Raw genomic sequence first — 17,512 nt, forward strand, 5'->3', positions numbered from 1 at the left:
AACAAACAGATGATCCATTAAAAGTTAATGAAATGCGACCTTCAAATCAACATGCACAATGATTAAACACCCCTGAGGTTAAGACTTGATCAAATGTAAGAATTGTCGTGGTCGATGATTTCCATATGAAGTGTACATTTCAGAGAATTGTGCAGCTTTGCCCTTAAAAATAGATTGGATGTATTATTTGATGCATATGTAATCTCTGTGCATCAAAAGACAGTAAATTACCCAAATTCTTTGTATTGTCAATGGATTCAAGCAGCTCATAACAGAAAATATGACCAAATACCAAGAAGAAAAAATGAATATCAGAAATTACAAGCCACTCGCTGTCCCCATTCCTTAACCCATGCCTCCATAAATAATGTCTGGCAGCTGAAATGGGACTTTGTGACTTTAAGATGTGAGTCGAGGAGATGTGGTCTATCTATTGTTGATGAGACAAAAGCGCGAGTCAGATTCATATAGGAGTGGCAGGGAATAACTTCTCATATCCTCATATCACAGTCACAAAGCGACCCGGCAAAACTTCAATAAGCCCCGCACTTCTCTCTGGACATGGGTGAGTGCACAGAATCTTTAATAACTCTTATCAAGTATTATTAATGTGATTTGAAATTTCAGTAACTTACTAAAGTTTCCTTTAGTATATGCTATCTGCCCTTAGACATCATGTTGCCCCTTTTTTTATTTAACAGAAGTATTTTGATATCACAGATGGATCACTTATTAGCGCTGATTCACATTTATATGTGATATAGTATTATTTTTACATGCAATAAGGATTTTCAAGAGACTGAAACGAAGGTGGGAATTGCTTGCTTTTAAATACAAGCAGAACTCCTCGTAACCTCTTCTAACCCCTTTTAAGCACAAACAAAGAAAGGAATCAGAGTGGCTGACAGAGATGTCATTGATTCTCAACATGCCAAGGCCACGGCAGGTCAAAGAGGTGAAAAGAGGTCAGAAACTCCCACGCCTGTCATGGGTATAATTAGCAAATTTCCATGAGAGCTGTGGACCCAAATAACCTCTGGAGACCATTTCTTTCTCACTTACAAACATGTTATAAAGCTTGCACGTTCTTAGCAGCATTGGAATGAATGATTAGAATGATCTGACATCTACGGTAAATGCATTTGTTGCAGTGAGTTGAAATGAATGCCATGATGGCCTTTATCACTTTATCACTTTAGTCACTGCTGCAGCAGGGCACAGCTGAAGCGTGGGCGTCTGCAGGCACTATCATTTCTGGGACTCAGAGCAGTACTCCGGTTGTTACTATGCCGCTGTAGTAGTTCCATCCGACTAAAATCCCCAGAATTTGTGAGGTTGGCAAGAGAGAGGATTATATTACATTACATGTCATTTAGCTGACGCTTTTATCCAAAGCAACTTACAATACGTGCATTTTAACTATAAGGATACAAACCCAGAAGAACAAGAAACAAGAAAGTGCAATTTCATCAAATTAGCCGATTTACAACTTGCTATAGATAAGAGCCATTATAAGTACAATTAAAGTGCTACAATTTGTTTTGTGTTTTTTAGTCAAGGTTTAGTCTGAAGCAGTGCGTTAGGATGTTTTATCTCAACAAATAACTGCATGTGTGTTCTTATTTTACTGGGATGTTTAATTTAGTTGCTAAAACAAATATAATTTCCTCCCATGGGAGGTGATTAAGTAACAATGACTGTTCTCGATGATTATCAGAATGTTTTATAGAAATAGTTTAGCCACCTAAGAATTTCCCAATGTGTAGCGACAAAATTGATAGGGGTTGTTGTTGGTGTTGTTCATATTCATATTGCCCCTCTCGCTCCTTATGCTTCTACTCGCTCTTTGACCACTTGGACCCAGGTCCCGCCGGCATTGATACTCGGTGCCGTGGTACCAGTCTCAACCAGCTGTGCAGGGAGGATGGCTTGAGGAGTGATATTGACTGTAGTGTAGAGACGGTCCTGGTGACCCACCACGTACTACATTGTGTGCGCGCGCGTGTTTTGTCGCACCATGGTCTTTGTTTATTTAACATCGCTGCCCTTTGTTCCTCCCCGATCATGGCAAGGACAATGGACATTGTCCCTGCAGCAACAAAGAGAAGCTCTTTCTTCAGGCCCCTGGAGCCGGAGTTTCACCACCATCTCTCCCCCTCGCCTGGTGACGCCTGTAACCGCTGGACAAAGAGGGCAGGACCCCAGTTAGTAGGGGCTGAGCTGTGAGGTTTTGGTACCAGCAGAGGAGCTTTAACATGCAGATGAAGTCAGCGCGGAGACTTATTTTACTGTAGCAACAGCTTGTAGACAGCACTGCACATCACTGGTTGGCACAGGAATCTTGTTGTGGAGTACGGGATCAGAAGCAGCAAATGTTTCCGGTCAGGCAGCCTTGGCTTTGCAAAGCCTTAGGTGCTTCCCTCTATCCCATTTCTGCCAATGCATTTATTAACACGGTGGACTTTTGCTGCCTTTGCTTACAGCGGAGGACGTGCTTGAGGTTGTGGTGAAGTCAGTCGTCGCTGCTTTGTTTGGACGCTTTTTTGGGGGGGGGGAATCGCTGCTTGAACTCTTGTTTGTCGCTAATGTGGGGTTTTTTTCTGTTGCTTCCTTGCCTGTTGCTGGGGTTTGGATGTATGCTCATGGATTTTCAGACAGAGCGAAGCCTTTTTTCCCGGCTCCCCCACGGGGCGAAAGGGTTCCCCGACGTGGCGTAGATGTGTTGCGTGCTAATATGTGCGGTGTGTGCCGCCTGTGTGCTGATATATTATGCCCCCTCAGGTTGTTATGATTGCTGTATCCGGTGCATCGGGGCAGTGCCCTACCCATCCCTGGTGGCCACCCTGCTGTTCTATGCCGGCGTGGCCTTATTTTGTGGCTGTGGGCACGAAGCGTTGTCCCAGACTGAAGTCCTCGTCGAGACTTACTTTGCCCGCAACGTTCAAGACTTCGTGGTCATGGCCTCCTTGTGAGTGATGCTTCAATTAAATTCTATCTGATTGTGACTTTTTGGGCTCTCGAAAAAAAATGTTTTGACATGACTAATCTTCCTGTGACCGTCCCAGTATCAAGTACTTCCAGTTCGTGATCTACGGTCTGGCATCATTTTTCTTCCTCTACGGCATCCTGCTGCTGGCCGAGGGTTTCTACACCACGAGTGCTGTCAAGCAGACGTTCGGTGAATTCAGGAGCACCCACTGTGGCCGCTGCCTCAGCCTGACGGTGAGAGCAAGGAGAAGGGACAGGAGGGGGAGCAAAGAGGGAGGGGAAATATGACGTCATTGTTCAGATGTTAAATACTGGTTTTAGTCATGCTCCGAATTTCAATGAAATGTTCTTCATTTCCGCATTTCTATTTAAAATCATGACTGAATTTAATGAAACCACATCTATGTGACCTAATGTCCTGCACTTTCTTATTTCAACAGTTTATCATAGTGACGTACATCTTGGCTTTCATCTGGCTGGCAGTCTTTGCCTTCACTGCTATCCCGGTCTTCTTCTTGTTCAACATGGAGCAGACGTGCCACAACATAAACATCCTGGCTGAAACAACACCCAGCATTAATCAGCACGGATGGATTTGCATGGATGCCAGGCAGTACGGTGCGTTGTCCTTATAATGATTGACCGGCACACTCCCCACCTCACTAGAATGTCAATGTGTCCGGGAAAGCGGCAAATTGGGGAATGGATGCAAAACTGCTAGTTGAATAAGTTCCCAAATAATGGCGATGAATGCAGCTGTATCTTTTTATTCAAGTATGTGTCCCTGACACGCTTTATGCAAGCAGAAACCTAAATGCGTCATAACTCATCATTCATCAGCGATTGCAATAGACACTTATGTCGAGTCTTCATTTAAGGTCTGCTTCCTTGGAACGCAATGCCAGGGAAGGCTTGTGGAATGACCTTGGCATCTATTTGCAAAACCAGCGAAGTGAGTGGCCAAATCCAATATTCCCTTTCACACCGTTTAGTATTGTGTCAGCATGCTCAAGATAAAATCAATGTGTAAAATGAACTGACATAGTGTGGTGAGTTAATAAATGTTTTAATGTAATGAATCAGTTCTCTGAATATTAAGCAACATGTGTTTGATGTGTCTCACAGTTCTACGTCACCTACGACTTGTACATAGCTGCATTTGCTGGTGCTGGGATCGCTCTCTTGGCCCTGGTGAGCAGCCCCTTTGGAAATCATCAATGTTTTCTGGTCAAAGTCAATATTTAATTTCAGGTTACTCTTAATAATACTACCAGTTGAATCACATGTTTACACAAGTATTGAGTGTTCAGGTTTAAATATGTGTCACTTTACAATTCAAGTTAATTAACCTTATTTACAAATACTTTCAGCTGAAACATCTCCTTCTGGTCTTAACTTTAAGCAGTTTTTAGTGTAAAATACTTTCTTATTTTATATTCTATTGGTGGACTCATTTAATACCTGCCTGTTCTTTGTGAGTTTCATACAATATTAATAAAAACGATACAAAAAAATACCATTATATAAGCATTCAAAGGTAGTACTTGTATGCTTGTGGAAAGACAAGAAAAACCCTTTCTAGCAAAGAAATAGTGTTGTCACAGTATTGAGATCGACTGTAGTAAAATGAGTTTCATTGTAGGTCCCATAAAAATGAATATTGGATGTTCAACAGAAAAATAAAAAACGATTTTTCTCGAACACTGTACCACCCGCCTGCCTGGTTAGAATAATGTATGTTTGTTTGTTCTTTGGGGTGAATCAAACCTTTCAAAATGCTGCACATATTGTAATTTCCACCTCCATCTCAATGACTTTCTTTGCAGTTTCTGTATTTGGCTGCCACCACCTACAATTACGCAGTCTTGCGGTTCCTGGGGAGGAAAGGTGTCCGCTGAGGGCAACACATCCGTCCCAGTCAACTCCGTCTCCAGGCCATGAAGCGGAGACAGTCAACACGGGACCTCCCTCCATCCTCTGGGAAACAGTACGCTGCAAATGTGGATCACCTGCTATAGTTTTTCTTTACACAAGTCCGATAACAGACAAATGTTTATCATTGCTGTTTTGTATGAACAACAGACAGAGAGATGAAGATAATTCACATCCAGCGTCCTCCTCTTCGAATCCTCCTCTCAGATGATTCTCTTTGCTTTGTTGTTCAGTCTCCACTCCCTTTCGTTTATGCTTTGTTTTTTGCAAAGCTTCTTTGGTGCTGGTGTTGTTGTCAGATTAGGTTGTGTGATAATTGTATGTATGAATAATTAAGAGCGATGACAGCTCGCCTTGCAAATCATAACTACATGCAAGCCATTCAGTGTTAAGTGATCCGTGTACAGTTCTGAGTTTGATTTTGTTTCTGCTGCCTCATTATCACCATCTTGTGCAGCAACATTGTGTGAACTAAAGCAAGGGATGCTGAATGTACCTAATGCATGGGGTTTGGTGTATCCCTTCATCTCCTTCCTTGCTTCCACTGACAACACATGTACTTTGCTTTCACTCAAACCTCATTTTTCCTTAATTTAAATGTCACTGCGAAACAAAGACATGTATCTATTTTCTGGATATTTGAGTTACTGCTTAAAATAAGCTAGTTCTAAGTTACTGAGGTGTTGATGCTTCAATAACAGGTGGCTCATGTTTAATGCGTGGCCCTGCTACTTACCGGGCTGGGTGGTGTGTGCTCATTTTGAATTAAGGCGGAATAAACCATTTTAATCTCAAGCAATCATTTGTTTTTATTTAATTATGTATAGCATGTCAATGTAAATTATTTTTGATTGTATCTCTTAAACACATCTTTGGCAATAGTATGCTGCCACATCTTTTCATACAACAAATATTTCCAGATATAATGTCCTAAAAAATGGACAGAGTAACTGCAGGAGTCTTCTCCGGGCCATATTCTGCCTGCTTAGGTTTTGGTGTTGAGAGGTTGTGCAAAGCAGGTGTCACATTGGACCCCTTGGTCATGCCAGAACATGGGAGTCAGAAAATCTCCCAGGGGCTTTGTACACACACAACACTGAAAAAAAATGAAAAACATTAACATTAGTGACAAGAGCCTTCAATAATAGACGGTATGTAGCGTATGTGTGGCAGAACCAACCTTTAGACATTCAGGGTGGCAGGTCCACGCAGGTTCACTGAAGAAGATCTTGATCTTTCCAGCAATTCTTTTCTCACATAATGAACAAACATTGCTATTCCTGTAATGGAGAGAAAGAGATCAAACGATTATCACCAATTTGAATCTGAGTTTGTTTGGACTGTGGATCCTTCTTGGATTTTTGGATGTCAGAGCTAGAAAAAAATAATCATAAGCAAACAATGAACATGCATTTTATTGCACAAGTGAAAACCTGAAAACCAGGGATGTGGTTACTATCTTATGAGAGCTTACCTATTGGTATCATCAGGGTGTTGGTTCAGCTTGGTCTCCTCAGAACGTTTCGGATCCTTCAGGGGCTCCGGAGCCATTTCAGTTGTCGGTGGCTCCTCATCTGATGCTTTTGACAGTTCATTGAGTCTGTAAGTGAACTTATCCTCAACAGCTTCAACATCTGAAGATGTCACAGGTTCAGAAGCATCCTTGATGATAAGCTCCCTCACATGATCTGCTGCTCTTTCAGTTGTTGGCTCAGCACTTTGCTGGATAACGGCGTTATCCACGGGCTGGACTTCATGCTCAACCACCTCTTCAGCTCCAGTCTTCAAACCTGCCTCGACTCCAAATGCTTCAGGCTTCACTAAAGTTTCAGCAGCAGCTGTGGCAAGTGATTCAGATGCAGTGTCTGGATTGACTGGAAGTGGAGCCTTTTCACCTGCACCTCGAGTCACAGGGGGTGTCACAGGTGATGACTCTACAGCAACCTCAGCTTTAGCTTCAACACTTTCCCCAGCAGCCTGTTCTGGAGGACCTTTCTCACAATTCCCCTTTGGTGCAGATTCAGTAGATTGTTGAGAGGGCCCCTCAGATTCAGGTTCTGCCAATAAGTCAGCCACTGGTTCCACACAAACCTCTAGCGCGGCTTTGTTTCCAGGTGTGGCCTCCAACAGGTCCTTCGTGTTCGATGGAGACTTTGTCGCAATCTCAGCGACAGCTTTGGCGCTGTCTTGAAGGACAACCTCTTTTACAAGTATTGCATTAACAACGTCACTTATCTCAGGGGATGGCGCCACAGCAACCTCAGCTTTAGCTTTAACAATTTCTGCTGCAGCCTGTTCTGGAGGACCTTTCTCACAATTCCCCTTTGGAGCAGTTTCAGTAGCTTGTTGAGAGGGCCCCTCAGATTCAGGTTCTGCCAATAAGTCAGCCACTGGTTCCACACGAACCTCTAGCACGGCTTTGTTTCCAGGTGTGGCCTCCAACAGGTCCTTTGTGTTCGATGGAGACTTTGTCGCAATCTCAGCGACAGCTTTGGCGCTGTCTTGAAGGACAACCTCTTTTACCAGTGTTGCAACAACGTCACTTATCTCAGGTGATGGCGCCACAGCAACCTCAGCTTTAGCTTTAACAATTTCTGCTGCAGCCTGTTCTAGAGGACCTTTCTCAATATTTCCCTCTGCAAGCTGCACAGTTGATTGTACTCCTGCATGTTCCAATTGTGTTGCAGTGTCCTGCTCTGGTTTGGTTGCAGGTTCCTCTTTGGGTTTAGGTTTGACTGCAGAAGCAACACAAGTTTCTGCCTTAGGATCGTCCACATGAGCATCAGCTGAGACCTTGGCTTCACTGTGTTCTAGGTTTGACTTGTTCACTATTTTATTAGTTTTTTCTCCCTTGTTTTCTGTAGTTGTGTTGGCAACTGCCTGCTCAGCTGGTTTCACGAGAGAAACTGCTTCTGGTTTTCTCTCTGTTGAAGGAATTTGGATTGGTTTGGCAACATGAACTTCTGCAGAGACGTCAGCAGCCGCCAGCAGTGGTTGAACCTTTGACTGGTAAACTGCAGCATATTCTTTCTTGTTTTTTGCAGTCATGTTGGCAAATGTTTCTTCTGATTGGATGTTCTTTTGGATCATTTCTTCTGTGGGTGCTTGGGGCCTATAACAGAGGGAGTAACTTATTCCTAGCTATGCAGAAAAGACATATCAACAGAAATCCCTCGACTCAGCAACAGTTACACTCAATGTAGTGTACTCTCATCTGTGGTCTCTGTTGTTGACCCCTCAGGCTGCGCATCTTGGAGAGGACTAACCTCCCCATTTGCCTGATTAAATGAATCACTAACAAATGAGCCAGAAAAAAAGAGACATATACCTCTGAAACAAACAAAGAAAAATAGTAGCAAGTGATATCTTGGTAATGCTCCACTTTGAATTAAACACATTTGATCAACTTTAAACTACTTTCAACAGGTGAACAAGGAATGTCATCGAATTGCATGAATTAGGCAGTTTGGTCCCAGTTTGTGTATCTCATCTCTTGATATTTTTGGACATTGACGAGAGACCCATAAAATGCAACTGGGACAATTATGTTTGTGGTAACAAAAACATCTAGATAATCAAGCAACTTTTTTAATTGATTCTAAGGATATGGTCTGCCTTAATTCTTAATTCATTATGATGTGAATGGAACATAATATTGAACACAAAAAAATCCAAAACCAACCAAAGAGAAAAATAAAAATACAACAATGTTCAACTAATGTAGAATTAATTAAATGTTCTTTGTGGAAAAACCTTTTTACTGTTTGTTTTTTCGATACCGGGTTTTTAATGTATCTGCATTGTGATGCTATTTATTTATTGCATTTGAATATATGTAACGTTGAAGGCTCATCTTTGTAACCGGAACTTAGATACTTTTATTTTGAAGACACCGTTCTTCGATTTCCGGTTTTCTTCCTGAGGCTAGTGATGCTAGGTGTTTTATGCTAGGAACGGGAGGAGGGAGCTCTTTCAAAACATAACTGCCTAATTTAAATTTGTGAAAGCGAATACATGTAGCGGTGGCTATAGACTAAACATTGCCCCGTTGTTCCTCATTTTAAGTGCTTTGTTTGTCATTCAAAAAAGGCACCAGACATAACAGGATTGTAACGTTTGCTAACGTTAGTTTACAAATGTAACGTAACGGTTCACGACGTCACACAACCGGCCACGCGACGCCTTAACCACAACTAAAAAGTAGTACGACGACTCCCCAACACCAGTAAGTCAGCTGTTACTCCATGACGTGTACCTATGCAGAAGGTGCTTATTGATTGAAGTACTTTTTTACAGTACCTGTGTCAAATGAACATATGAACATTTGGTCTATTTGAACCCTTTTCTGCCTTCATAGGTTGATTAGAGATCTCTCGAAAAGATCCCATCACACGGCTGCTAGTGCATAGCAATTTTATGTGACGTACTATTTTAGTTTTATTTATATTCCTCTTTAATGAATGAATCCGAATACAACTTCAGCCTTGTGCAACCATCTAAGAAGATTCATTGGCTCTGTTTCTGCAACAGCAATCTTTAAAACTATGCTCAAAAAATAAGGAAGGAATTTAATCCCATTTACATTTTTAGAAAAAAATGTTTTGCGTAATTTGCTTAATTGTGTGCATCTCCTTTGTGTGTTTGAACGTGTTATTCATGCTTGCAGTTTTTTTTCTGCGCCATCCTAGAAAGAAATGCCATCGAGAAATCACCTTGACAAAGTCGGTCGGATAAGGAAGAAGAAATGGACGGAGGAGGCCATGGAGCGTGCACTGATGGAGGTGAAGTCAGGGAGGTGTACTGTGAGACAGGCTGCCAAAGAGTTTGGAGTCCCTAAATCGTCCCTTGGGGACAGAGTCAGTGGACGGGTGACACCGGGGAGTCGCAGCGGGCCAGCTAAGCTTATAACATCTGCAGACGAGGATCTGCTGGTGGAGTTCTGTTTATACATGTCCAAGCATGGTTTCCCGCTGACGAAGCAGCAGCTGGTGTCCTTTGCCTCATCCATTTATAAGCGGCAGCATCGGAGGGTGGCATATTCTAAACTAGGCCAGACATGGTGGCTCAATTTCAGAAAACGTCAAGCAAAGAACATCACCATTCATCCAGCAGACAATGCGGTCCGTGGGAGGACAACGTGTGTGAGAAAAGAAGCGGTGGATCAGTTTGTGCATTTACTGAGCAACGTCATGGACGCCCGGGGGCTCAGAGACAAGCCTCAACAAATTTTCAACTGCAATGAAACCGGATTTCAGCTAGCCAGGAAGAGAGTGATTCTCCCCAAATCTGCCACTCTGGGCTACAAGCCAACGCAAGGCTCAAAGGACCACATCTCCGTCTTGGCTTGCTTTAGCGCAGCTGGAGAGGAAATCCCCCCATTTATTATCTACTCCAAGGCATTCCCAGGGGGAGTGTGTTACAAGACTCAAGGGCCTCCAAATGCCCTCTATGGATGGTCAGACTTGGGGTATATCAACTCTGACCTTTTCAAGAAATGGTTCCTCAAGCACTTCCTCGTGCACGCGCCAAAAGAGCGTCCACTGCTGCTGATTTTCGATGGTCACAAGTCTCCCATAAACCTTGAGGTGGTGGAAGCGGCCCGTAACGAGGACGTGGTCCTCCTGTGCCTGCCTCCTAACTGCTCTCACATCCTGCAGCCACTCGACGCGGGTCTCTTTGTCCTCCTGAAGCAGCGTTTTGCTGCACTCGTAGGTGACGGTTCTGCCTCCGATACTCACTTTGCAGTCAGCAAGAAGGAGTTCTCGGGTGTGTTTAAAGGGACTTATCAGGTGGCGAAGGAGGAGGAGGGTGTGAGGGTTGTGAAGGAAGGCTATAGGAAATGTGGCATCTTCCCGCTGAATCACTTTTCCACCAACGAGGGTAATTTAATGCCGCTGAGCAGCGTGTGCCCAGCTGCCGGAGCCTCCTTGTACACATCAGCACAGCGGGTGCACATTGAAGGAGACCTCACAGCAGCTGGACCCTCCTCGTGAGTCAGCCATCAGTACCGTTGAGGAAGGAGAGTGACGGCGTTATTTAACAAAACCTGTGAAGTCCTGTCATTAATATACATACTGAATGGGCGTTACCCTCCAGCTTGAGTATTGGAAACCATGGGTGTCCCCAAGATAAATTTTAAAAAAGTCCTGGACTAAAGACGGACAAACTTTTTTTTCTTTGAAGCCGGGACAGAAAAGTTGTGTCCTCAAAGTGGCAGTAGAACTACTAGCGTTTTAAACTGATGGGAGGGAAACACTTCTTTGAAAAGGCTAACTCTGTTCATTTGTAAATCAAATTATATGTGTGTATATATATATATGAGTATTCTTAATGTACTTGGCTTGTTAAGTAGTTCTAAAAGTAATATATTGCCTGAATAATAGTAATGGTGCTAACTGTAAACAGTACGTATTTGTTGCTGAACATATTTTGGTCTATTTAAACAAAGTAAAATAATATGACGTATGATCATTGAATGCCGCGTTACCGGAAAGCATCGTGACTTTTTCATCCTCAGCAAAACGTAGGGAATATTATTCAACACACGTGAGCATAACAAATGGATGGCTGGTAAAAAATTGTAAAGCAAAAAAGGTGGTTTATGTTCTTCCAACGTCTATTAGCCGAAATAATGGTTTTGAAGGGCAACAATGTGTGTAAAGAAGCTGTTGGTTCCTGGGTGGAAATACTTGAGTATACTTAATAAGTATTCAATGTATTCAGATCAATGCTTCATCAGCTGAATCTCTACACTCTAGGGATGTAGCAGAGATCCCCAGGGATGAGTTAATGTTTTATCGTATTATGTAATGACACAACAGAGTCCACGGACTACAGGACTAATGTTTTTACATCACAGTATTTTTTCTTTATCAAATTTAGAGAAAAATTAGAGAAAATCTAATACATTCTCTGATGATGGGGAATGGAGCTTCCTGAAGCACCGCTGTGGTTCACTGGTCACTGGAAGCACATGGTTCTGTCAACGTGGCGACCTCTTCCTGCCAAACTAAGGTACTGCATTCGTATGGCCAGCTGTGCTGTGTTGTCAGTCGCTATAACAGGTATTTCAACTTGGAAACGTTTCGTTGTGATAAAGATCAGATGTGAGATCTAGATCTCCTTTCCATTGAAACTACTTTTTAATCCAGTTCCTATTGAAGTTTCTGGGGAAATGCGTTCACACGCCGCAGAGCGCTCTCTGGTACTCACTCAAACTTCTTGGTTATGGACTGGACGGATGTATGCTGCGGGACGGAGGAGGTCTCCACATCATGGCCTTTCCTGCAAGACAGAGGAAGCTGCTGAGACTTTTCCAGTATCCACATTGGAATTTTTCTTTTTTTGCTGGAAAGCACGACAGCATCAGATTTGGATTTTCTGTAACTCTTTTTACATTTTATTTACTTTCAATGATAACTTTATGTTTTTCTATGTTGCATCTTAATTTCTGAGACTACCTTGCTCCTGCTTTCTCCGTGTTTGACTTCTGGATCCAACAGCCATCTTTTTTCAGTTGAGTCCGCACCCTGGTGGTTCGAAACACTGCGTTTTTGTTCACCTCTACAACACACACACACACACACACACACATAGAGACCCACATTTTCTGTCAGAACTGAGAACCAAGAATACATGCATAGCGCTGTTAATTTAAATCATGTGGGTCTTACCATCCGACATGATGCTGGCGTTTCTTCAGATGTTGAACCTGATCAACCTGATTGAAAATAAGATTTTTCCATTTTCTTGTCGGTTTTTAAGTAAACAGTTACAACAGCGTATAAAACTCAAATTGTCTTCTGTTTAACCTTTTCTCTTTTCATACTCAGCACTGACTTCAGACCTTTTGGGAATTAACCTGCATCTCATACACAAGCAGTAATACTGCATTCTGCAGCATAACTCTGCATTTAAACAGGACATTTTAGTAGTTATTATCCCATAACATCAATAACCATTCTGAGCAACTATTGTCCTTTAAACCTGAACAGAGGAGCGTTGATAAAAAATGTAATTATTTAATGTTTGTTCTAATACAAACAACAAAAATGTTAAACTGGACAGTGGCTTCCTGACAGAGTGAAGTAATGTTACTCTACGTAACTTAATTTTCTTTAAGCTCCACTTGACAGTTTAACCTGGATTTAGTGTTTTTTGATCTCCTGTGGTGAATCTCACAGGTGATGTGCCATCACCAATTAACCAGGTCAAATCCATTATGCAGAGAAAATTTAAAACACCTCTGGCTCCGTAATGAAACTTTACCACTGCATAGCCATTGGACATATTAAAAAACACAACCAGTCCATCTTTGCACCAAATTGTGTCCTCACCTGTTGAGGTCAGCTGTCAGAGCGGAGTGGTGTCAAGCTTCTTCTGGATATCTGTCCCATGCAGGTGAGGTGTAGTAGTATATCAACCTGAGCCCCCCCCCATCTGCCTTCAGAGTCCACCCACTAGTCTCGAGCGCTGCACCTGGATGCTGTAATGCAGGCTGATCGAGTGGGTGGGAGGGGGTTGACTTCCAAATAAATCTGAAAGTTGACAGACGTGGTGCATTCTTTTATAGCTTTGGGTTTCTTGAAATGTAACATTGCACGGAGCACGTTTCACATACCATTTCTGAACAGTGAGACAACAACATTCTGCAATTAAACTAACAACCTGCTCCCTGGCTTCTCTTTTTTTTGCCGGCTTTAGTGTTGTAAAATACACTGAAGGCACTTTTGTGTAAATATGTGCAGAAATGAAACCATGCAGCTCAAACATCAGGAACAAACTTATGTTGTTTCCCTTTTGACTCTTAAAAAAAAAAGTTTCCTTAAACACGCAACTCCAGAATCACGAAAGACCGGATCTTAAGCTACGTGGAATTTAATCCACTGAGCTGATCTACATTATCAAAACAGAATGTGCACCGTTTCTTCAGAATCTGTAGCAGGCCCTCTGCCAAACCTGAAGTCATTTTCCATTTAGATAGACTGAAAGTTTCGACTGACTTCTTAATGTAATAAAAAATATAACACCTGAAGCCAAAATCCTCAGAATGGCTGGATACAGTGGTTGGTGACAAATGATGTCCTGCAAAGGGCACAGCTCATCAGTGCACATTCTTTTTTTGCTCTCACACTAAATTCCCAAAGAAACCGTGTAAATTCAGCCTTGTGTCATCTCATTTCTGATGTTTTGTCTTCTGTTGAAACTCTTGTCCTTGTTAAACAAGACAAGTTAACGAGACCTTTTAGGAACAAAATATTTGAGGAATCCGGCAGAGCGTCCTCTGTTGGTTTGCTTCCTTTTTCCTCAGTCGTCAACATCATCTGTGAACATTCCCACCGTGTGTCATCGAAACAAGATGTATATTATGCGTTTGTTTATTGCTCAATGAAAATAATGGTGGAGAATGAGGAAGGTACATTCTGTCCTAACTACATTGTTGTGTAATACAAAAAAAACAAATACCAGAAAAGAGATTTCTTCAAGTTTTAAAAACTAAATTTGATCTTTTGCTACAATTAAATTGGAGACTGTTCTTTAAGTATTGTGATTACACAGTAGAATACAAATGTAAAAAATACATGTGTAACGGCATCTGTCCCGTGTCTTTGATGTTCAGGTATGTGTGCGTCTCACCTGCCGCCAGGAAACATCTCCCCTTCGGTGCAAAACTGTTACTGTAAAAGTTACTGACAGTGTTGTTTGGTTTGGATATTTTCAATGGCTGCTTACATTGTTGTGTTTTTTGATTTTTGATTTTTCACAAATGAGAGGGCGGGAATTTATAAGACCCATATGCCCTCTATTACTGCATTGTGTAGCTAGCAAATTAAGATGAAATATAACTAAAATTCCATCTTGAAAATCTGGCCATTGTGAATAAAATACAGCCAAAACATGTTATGTGACTCAAGCGATTTATTACTTTAATAAATCAATTAATAACTACAAATCAAAGGCAAGCTGAATTTTGATCATTTCTGATATGATATTCTCTGCCTCATATTTCCGTAACTTTTATACTGCACATGTGTTTAAAGACATATTAGATGTTCTTGCAATAAAAGAAGATTATATGAAACACCTCTAGAGACTGTAAAATGTTTTTCCGTAAGACTTATATTATCTGATCCCAGCTGCAGTTTCGATCGGATGTTATTTACATACTTTGTAAATACAATATGAAGATTCACATGATGGATTTCTTAGTATCTTCCAATTCACGCGTGTCCATGAATGCATCTTTTCTACCCGCAGATTTCTATATCGTTTCTACAGGAAGTGACGTCACTCGTTGCGTCGAGTCTTCCTTGTGTCGTGTGGTAGCAGCAACGTAAGTGCTATTTATCGAGGAATATTATCTCAAACGCCGAAATTCTGACTTTTTGTTCTATTTCAATAACGCTTTCGGAAATACTTCCTGTCGTACAGTGTAAAGTAGCCAGGTTAGACGAAATAGCATTGCTTTCCTCCTCAACACTGTTATCAGCTAACGCTAGCATGCTAGCATCTTATTATTTAGCTACACTGGCTAACTGACTAGCTTGTTTTCTGTAACGTTACTTCAGCAATAACTAACAGCCGTTTCTCTTAAAAGCGAGAGTTTGAGATTCACAAAGACAACAGTGTAGTTGTTAACCTTTTTTAATCAAACTAATCCGTTAAAACGTGTTTTACGTATGAACAAATTAGTTTGAATGTAACGTTAACTTGTGCCTCAGTCCTGAAATTCGACATTTCTCTAATGTGACGTTAAGTTCATTTTCTGTCTCTCTCATATATGCTTATACTAACGTTATATACACTTACATTATCAAACAACCACTGAACTGAAAATGATCATTTAGAAGAGACGTTTTCCTCCAAAAACAATTTATGAATGGTTATTTTATTTTTTATTTTTAGCTAGTTGTGACAGTATGAACTCTTTTAGATTAAGACACTTACAGTAGGTGGTGGACACTGTTTAGAACATTACTTGGTATTTCAACTCATGGTTGTTCTCCTTTTATGTGCAACTACAGCGAGGCCATCAAAGATGACTACAGCTGCAAGACCAACATTTGAGCCCGCGAGAGGAGGGAGAGGTAAAGGAGAAGGAGGAGGGGATTTGAGTGCCCTGTCTAAGCAGTACTCCAGTCGAGATCTTCCAGGTCACACCAAGATCAAGTACAGGTACGTTAACCAAGTATGAGTGGATTTGAATCAAAGGGTTGTAATCAGTGTGTCGCTGAGTACGCTGCTGGCAGGCTTGACCTGCACTGATTTATATCAATCATGTAACTTTCTGAACTGTTCCTGCTGCACCTTCTGTCTACTCATTCTGAAGGTGGATTCACGCTGGAATCAAAATATTGTTTGGGTTGTTTCTTATAATATGTTTTCCCATCACAAGGCAACCTACCCAGGATGCCCCAGAGGAGGTGCGTGCCCGTGATTTCCGCAGGGAGCTCGAAGAGCGGGAACGTGTAGCTGTGCGTGAAAAGACAAGAGAAAGGGGACCAAGAGGTTGGTCTATCTGTAGGAACTTGTTCAATTCTCACCTTCTTTTTTTTAAAGTCTAAATTCACAAAACACTAACTTTCCAGAGCACACTACATCCTCATCCTCATCTTCGTCATCATCTTCAAAGAGGCCCAGACTCGACCAGATACCAGCAGCCAATCTTGATGCTGACGACCCTCTCACTGATGTAAGCACCGGTGCTGCACACTAGGGGCTCATTAGCATTCATTATACTCCCTCACCAATGCGGCTTGGTTCTTTATAGGATGATGAGGACGAGGACTCTGAGGAGGACAGTGATGATGACGACACTGCAGCTCTTCTCGCAGAACTTGAGAAGATCAAGAAGGAGCGGGCTGAAGAGCAAGAACGCAAAGTAAACTACAATTTCATCCTGGAGTATTTGAACAGGCCCAATAGGACATGGGTTTTGTTCGTGAGGAGGCAAATGCCTCAGTTAGTGACTTTGTTTCTTCTCCCGTCTTAGGAGCGGGAGCAAAAGGCAGAGGAGGAGAGGATTCGCATGGAGAATATCTTGAGTGGCAATCCATTGATTAATTTGGCAGGGCAACAACAACAGCAGCAGCAACAACAACAACAACAACAGCAGCAGCAGCAGATTGCCCAGACTCAGAATACCTTCAAAGTAAAGAGAAGGTATTTTACAAACCCAGATGTGAATACAAGACAGAAGTGTTGTGTTTCAAGAAAGAAGTTTTCATTACTTTCCTCTAACAATCAAAATGTAATGTGTCAATATCTTTCTAGGTGGGATGACGATGTTGTTTTCAAGAATTGCGCCAAAGGAGTAGACGATGCAAGGAAGGAGAAACGCTTCATCAATGACACACTTCGCTCTGAGTTCCACAAGAAATTTATGGAAAAATATGTAAAGTAAAGGACTGTCTGTTTTATTCATCTCATCTCTTTGGTACCCGACCTACTGTTAGATGGCATTTAGATACATTCTGTACTCCAATGCATTAGTATTTGTACACTCAACACATACAATCTTGTATATAAATGAGTTGGTGAAGTAATTCTTTTGAATAAAGCTCATAAAGGTTGAACTAAGTTGTAAGATTTG

General features: G+C 41.8%; 4 protein-coding genes across 7 annotated transcripts; 3 read left to right on the forward strand and 1 right to left on the reverse strand.

Moving 5' to 3' along the window:
* The first annotated feature begins 406 nt into the window (after positions 1–406).
* On the forward strand, positions 407–5,715 carry plp1b (proteolipid protein 1b). 2 transcript variants are annotated; one of them, XM_037467247.2, is made up of 7 exons: positions 407–565; positions 2,782–2,968; positions 3,066–3,222; positions 3,429–3,606; positions 3,867–3,940; positions 4,114–4,179; positions 4,815–5,715. In XM_037467247.2, the coding sequence occupies exons 1-7, from the start codon at positions 562–564 to the stop codon at positions 4,884–4,886; spliced, it is 738 nt and encodes a 245-aa protein (XP_037323144.1). In that variant the 5' UTR covers positions 407–561; the 3' UTR covers positions 4,887–5,715. The 2 variants fall into 2 exon arrangements, with proteins under 2 accessions (XP_037323144.1, XP_037323143.1); XM_037467246.2 differs by lacking the exon at positions 407–565 and adding an exon at positions 2,132–2,412.
* A 134-nt stretch (positions 5,716–5,849) lies between these two features.
* Positions 5,850–14,220, reverse strand: si:dkey-125i10.3 (zinc finger protein 185). 2 transcript variants are annotated; one of them, XM_037467243.2, is made up of 7 exons: positions 13,257–14,220; positions 12,594–12,640; positions 12,381–12,483; positions 12,133–12,204; positions 6,395–8,032; positions 6,101–6,200; positions 5,850–6,016 (listed from the first exon to the last, which is right to left on the reverse strand). In XM_037467243.2, exons 2-7 carry the CDS (start codon positions 12,601–12,603, stop codon positions 5,906–5,908), a joined length of 2,034 nt encoding a protein of 677 aa, XP_037323140.2. In that variant the 5' UTR covers positions 12,604–12,640; positions 13,257–14,220; the 3' UTR covers positions 5,850–5,905. The 2 variants fall into 2 exon arrangements, with proteins under 2 accessions (XP_037323140.2, XP_037323139.2); XM_037467242.2 differs by lacking the exon at positions 13,257–14,220 and having other exon boundaries at positions 12,594–12,881.
* LOC119215247 (uncharacterized) lies at positions 8,845–12,228 on the forward strand. 2 transcript variants are annotated; one of them, XM_037467245.2, is made up of 2 exons: positions 8,845–9,145; positions 9,609–12,227. In XM_037467245.2, exon 2 carries the CDS (start codon positions 9,615–9,617, stop codon positions 10,911–10,913), a length of 1,299 nt encoding a protein of 432 aa, XP_037323142.2. In that variant the 5' UTR covers positions 8,845–9,145; positions 9,609–9,614; the 3' UTR covers positions 10,914–12,227. The 2 variants fall into 2 exon arrangements, with proteins under 2 accessions (XP_037323142.2, XP_037323141.2); XM_037467244.2 differs by lacking the exon at positions 8,845–9,145 and adding an exon at positions 9,163–9,186 and having other exon boundaries at positions 9,609–12,228.
* Positions 14,221–15,140: 920 nt separating the features above from the next.
* On the forward strand, positions 15,141–17,495 carry cwc15 (CWC15 spliceosome associated protein homolog). Its single transcript, XM_037467285.2, has 7 exons — positions 15,141–15,253; positions 15,945–16,095; positions 16,316–16,428; positions 16,509–16,612; positions 16,691–16,801; positions 16,913–17,082; positions 17,194–17,495. The coding sequence occupies exons 2-7, from the start codon at positions 15,959–15,961 to the stop codon at positions 17,321–17,323; spliced, it is 765 nt and encodes a 254-aa protein (XP_037323182.1). The 5' UTR covers positions 15,141–15,253; positions 15,945–15,958; the 3' UTR covers positions 17,324–17,495.
* The last annotated feature ends 17 nt before the right edge of the window (positions 17,496–17,512 follow it).

This window comes from Pungitius pungitius, chromosome 16 (assembly GCF_949316345.1).
Source record: "Pungitius pungitius chromosome 16, fPunPun2.1, whole genome shotgun sequence".
In the NCBI taxonomy this organism is placed as follows: domain Eukaryota; kingdom Metazoa; phylum Chordata; class Actinopteri; order Perciformes; family Gasterosteidae; genus Pungitius; species Pungitius pungitius.

Excerpts from the sequence above, each read along its gene's own strand:
- cwc15 (XM_037467285.2), top strand. The coding sequence starts at position 15,959 with ATGACTACAGCTGCAAGACCAACATTTGAGCCCGCGAGAGGAGGGAGA. Across the intron at positions 16,096-16,315 it reads CACACCAAGATCAAGTACAG|GCAACCTACCCAGGATGCCC; the intron begins GTACGTTAACCA and ends TCCCATCACAAG. Across the intron at positions 16,429-16,508 it reads AAGAGAAAGGGGACCAAGAG|AGCACACTACATCCTCATCC; the intron begins GTTGGTCTATCT and ends CTAACTTTCCAG.
- plp1b (XM_037467246.2), top strand. The coding sequence starts at position 2,373 with ATGTTTCCGGTCAGGCAGCCTTGGCTTTGCAAAGCCTTAG. Across the intron at positions 3,223-3,428 it reads GCCGCTGCCTCAGCCTGACG|TTTATCATAGTGACGTACAT; the intron begins GTGAGAGCAAGG and ends TTATTTCAACAG. Across the intron at positions 3,941-4,113 it reads CTATTTGCAAAACCAGCGAA|TTCTACGTCACCTACGACTT; the intron begins GTGAGTGGCCAA and ends TGTGTCTCACAG.
- si:dkey-125i10.3 (XM_037467243.2), bottom strand. Across the intron at positions 6,201-6,394 it reads CACCCTGATGATACCAATAG|GAATAGCAATGTTTGTTCAT; the intron begins GTAAGCTCTCAT and ends TCTCCATTACAG. Across the intron at positions 6,017-6,100 it reads GCCACCCTGAATGTCTAAAG|TGTTGTGTGTGTACAAAGCC; the intron begins GTTGGTTCTGCC and ends ATTTTTTTTCAG.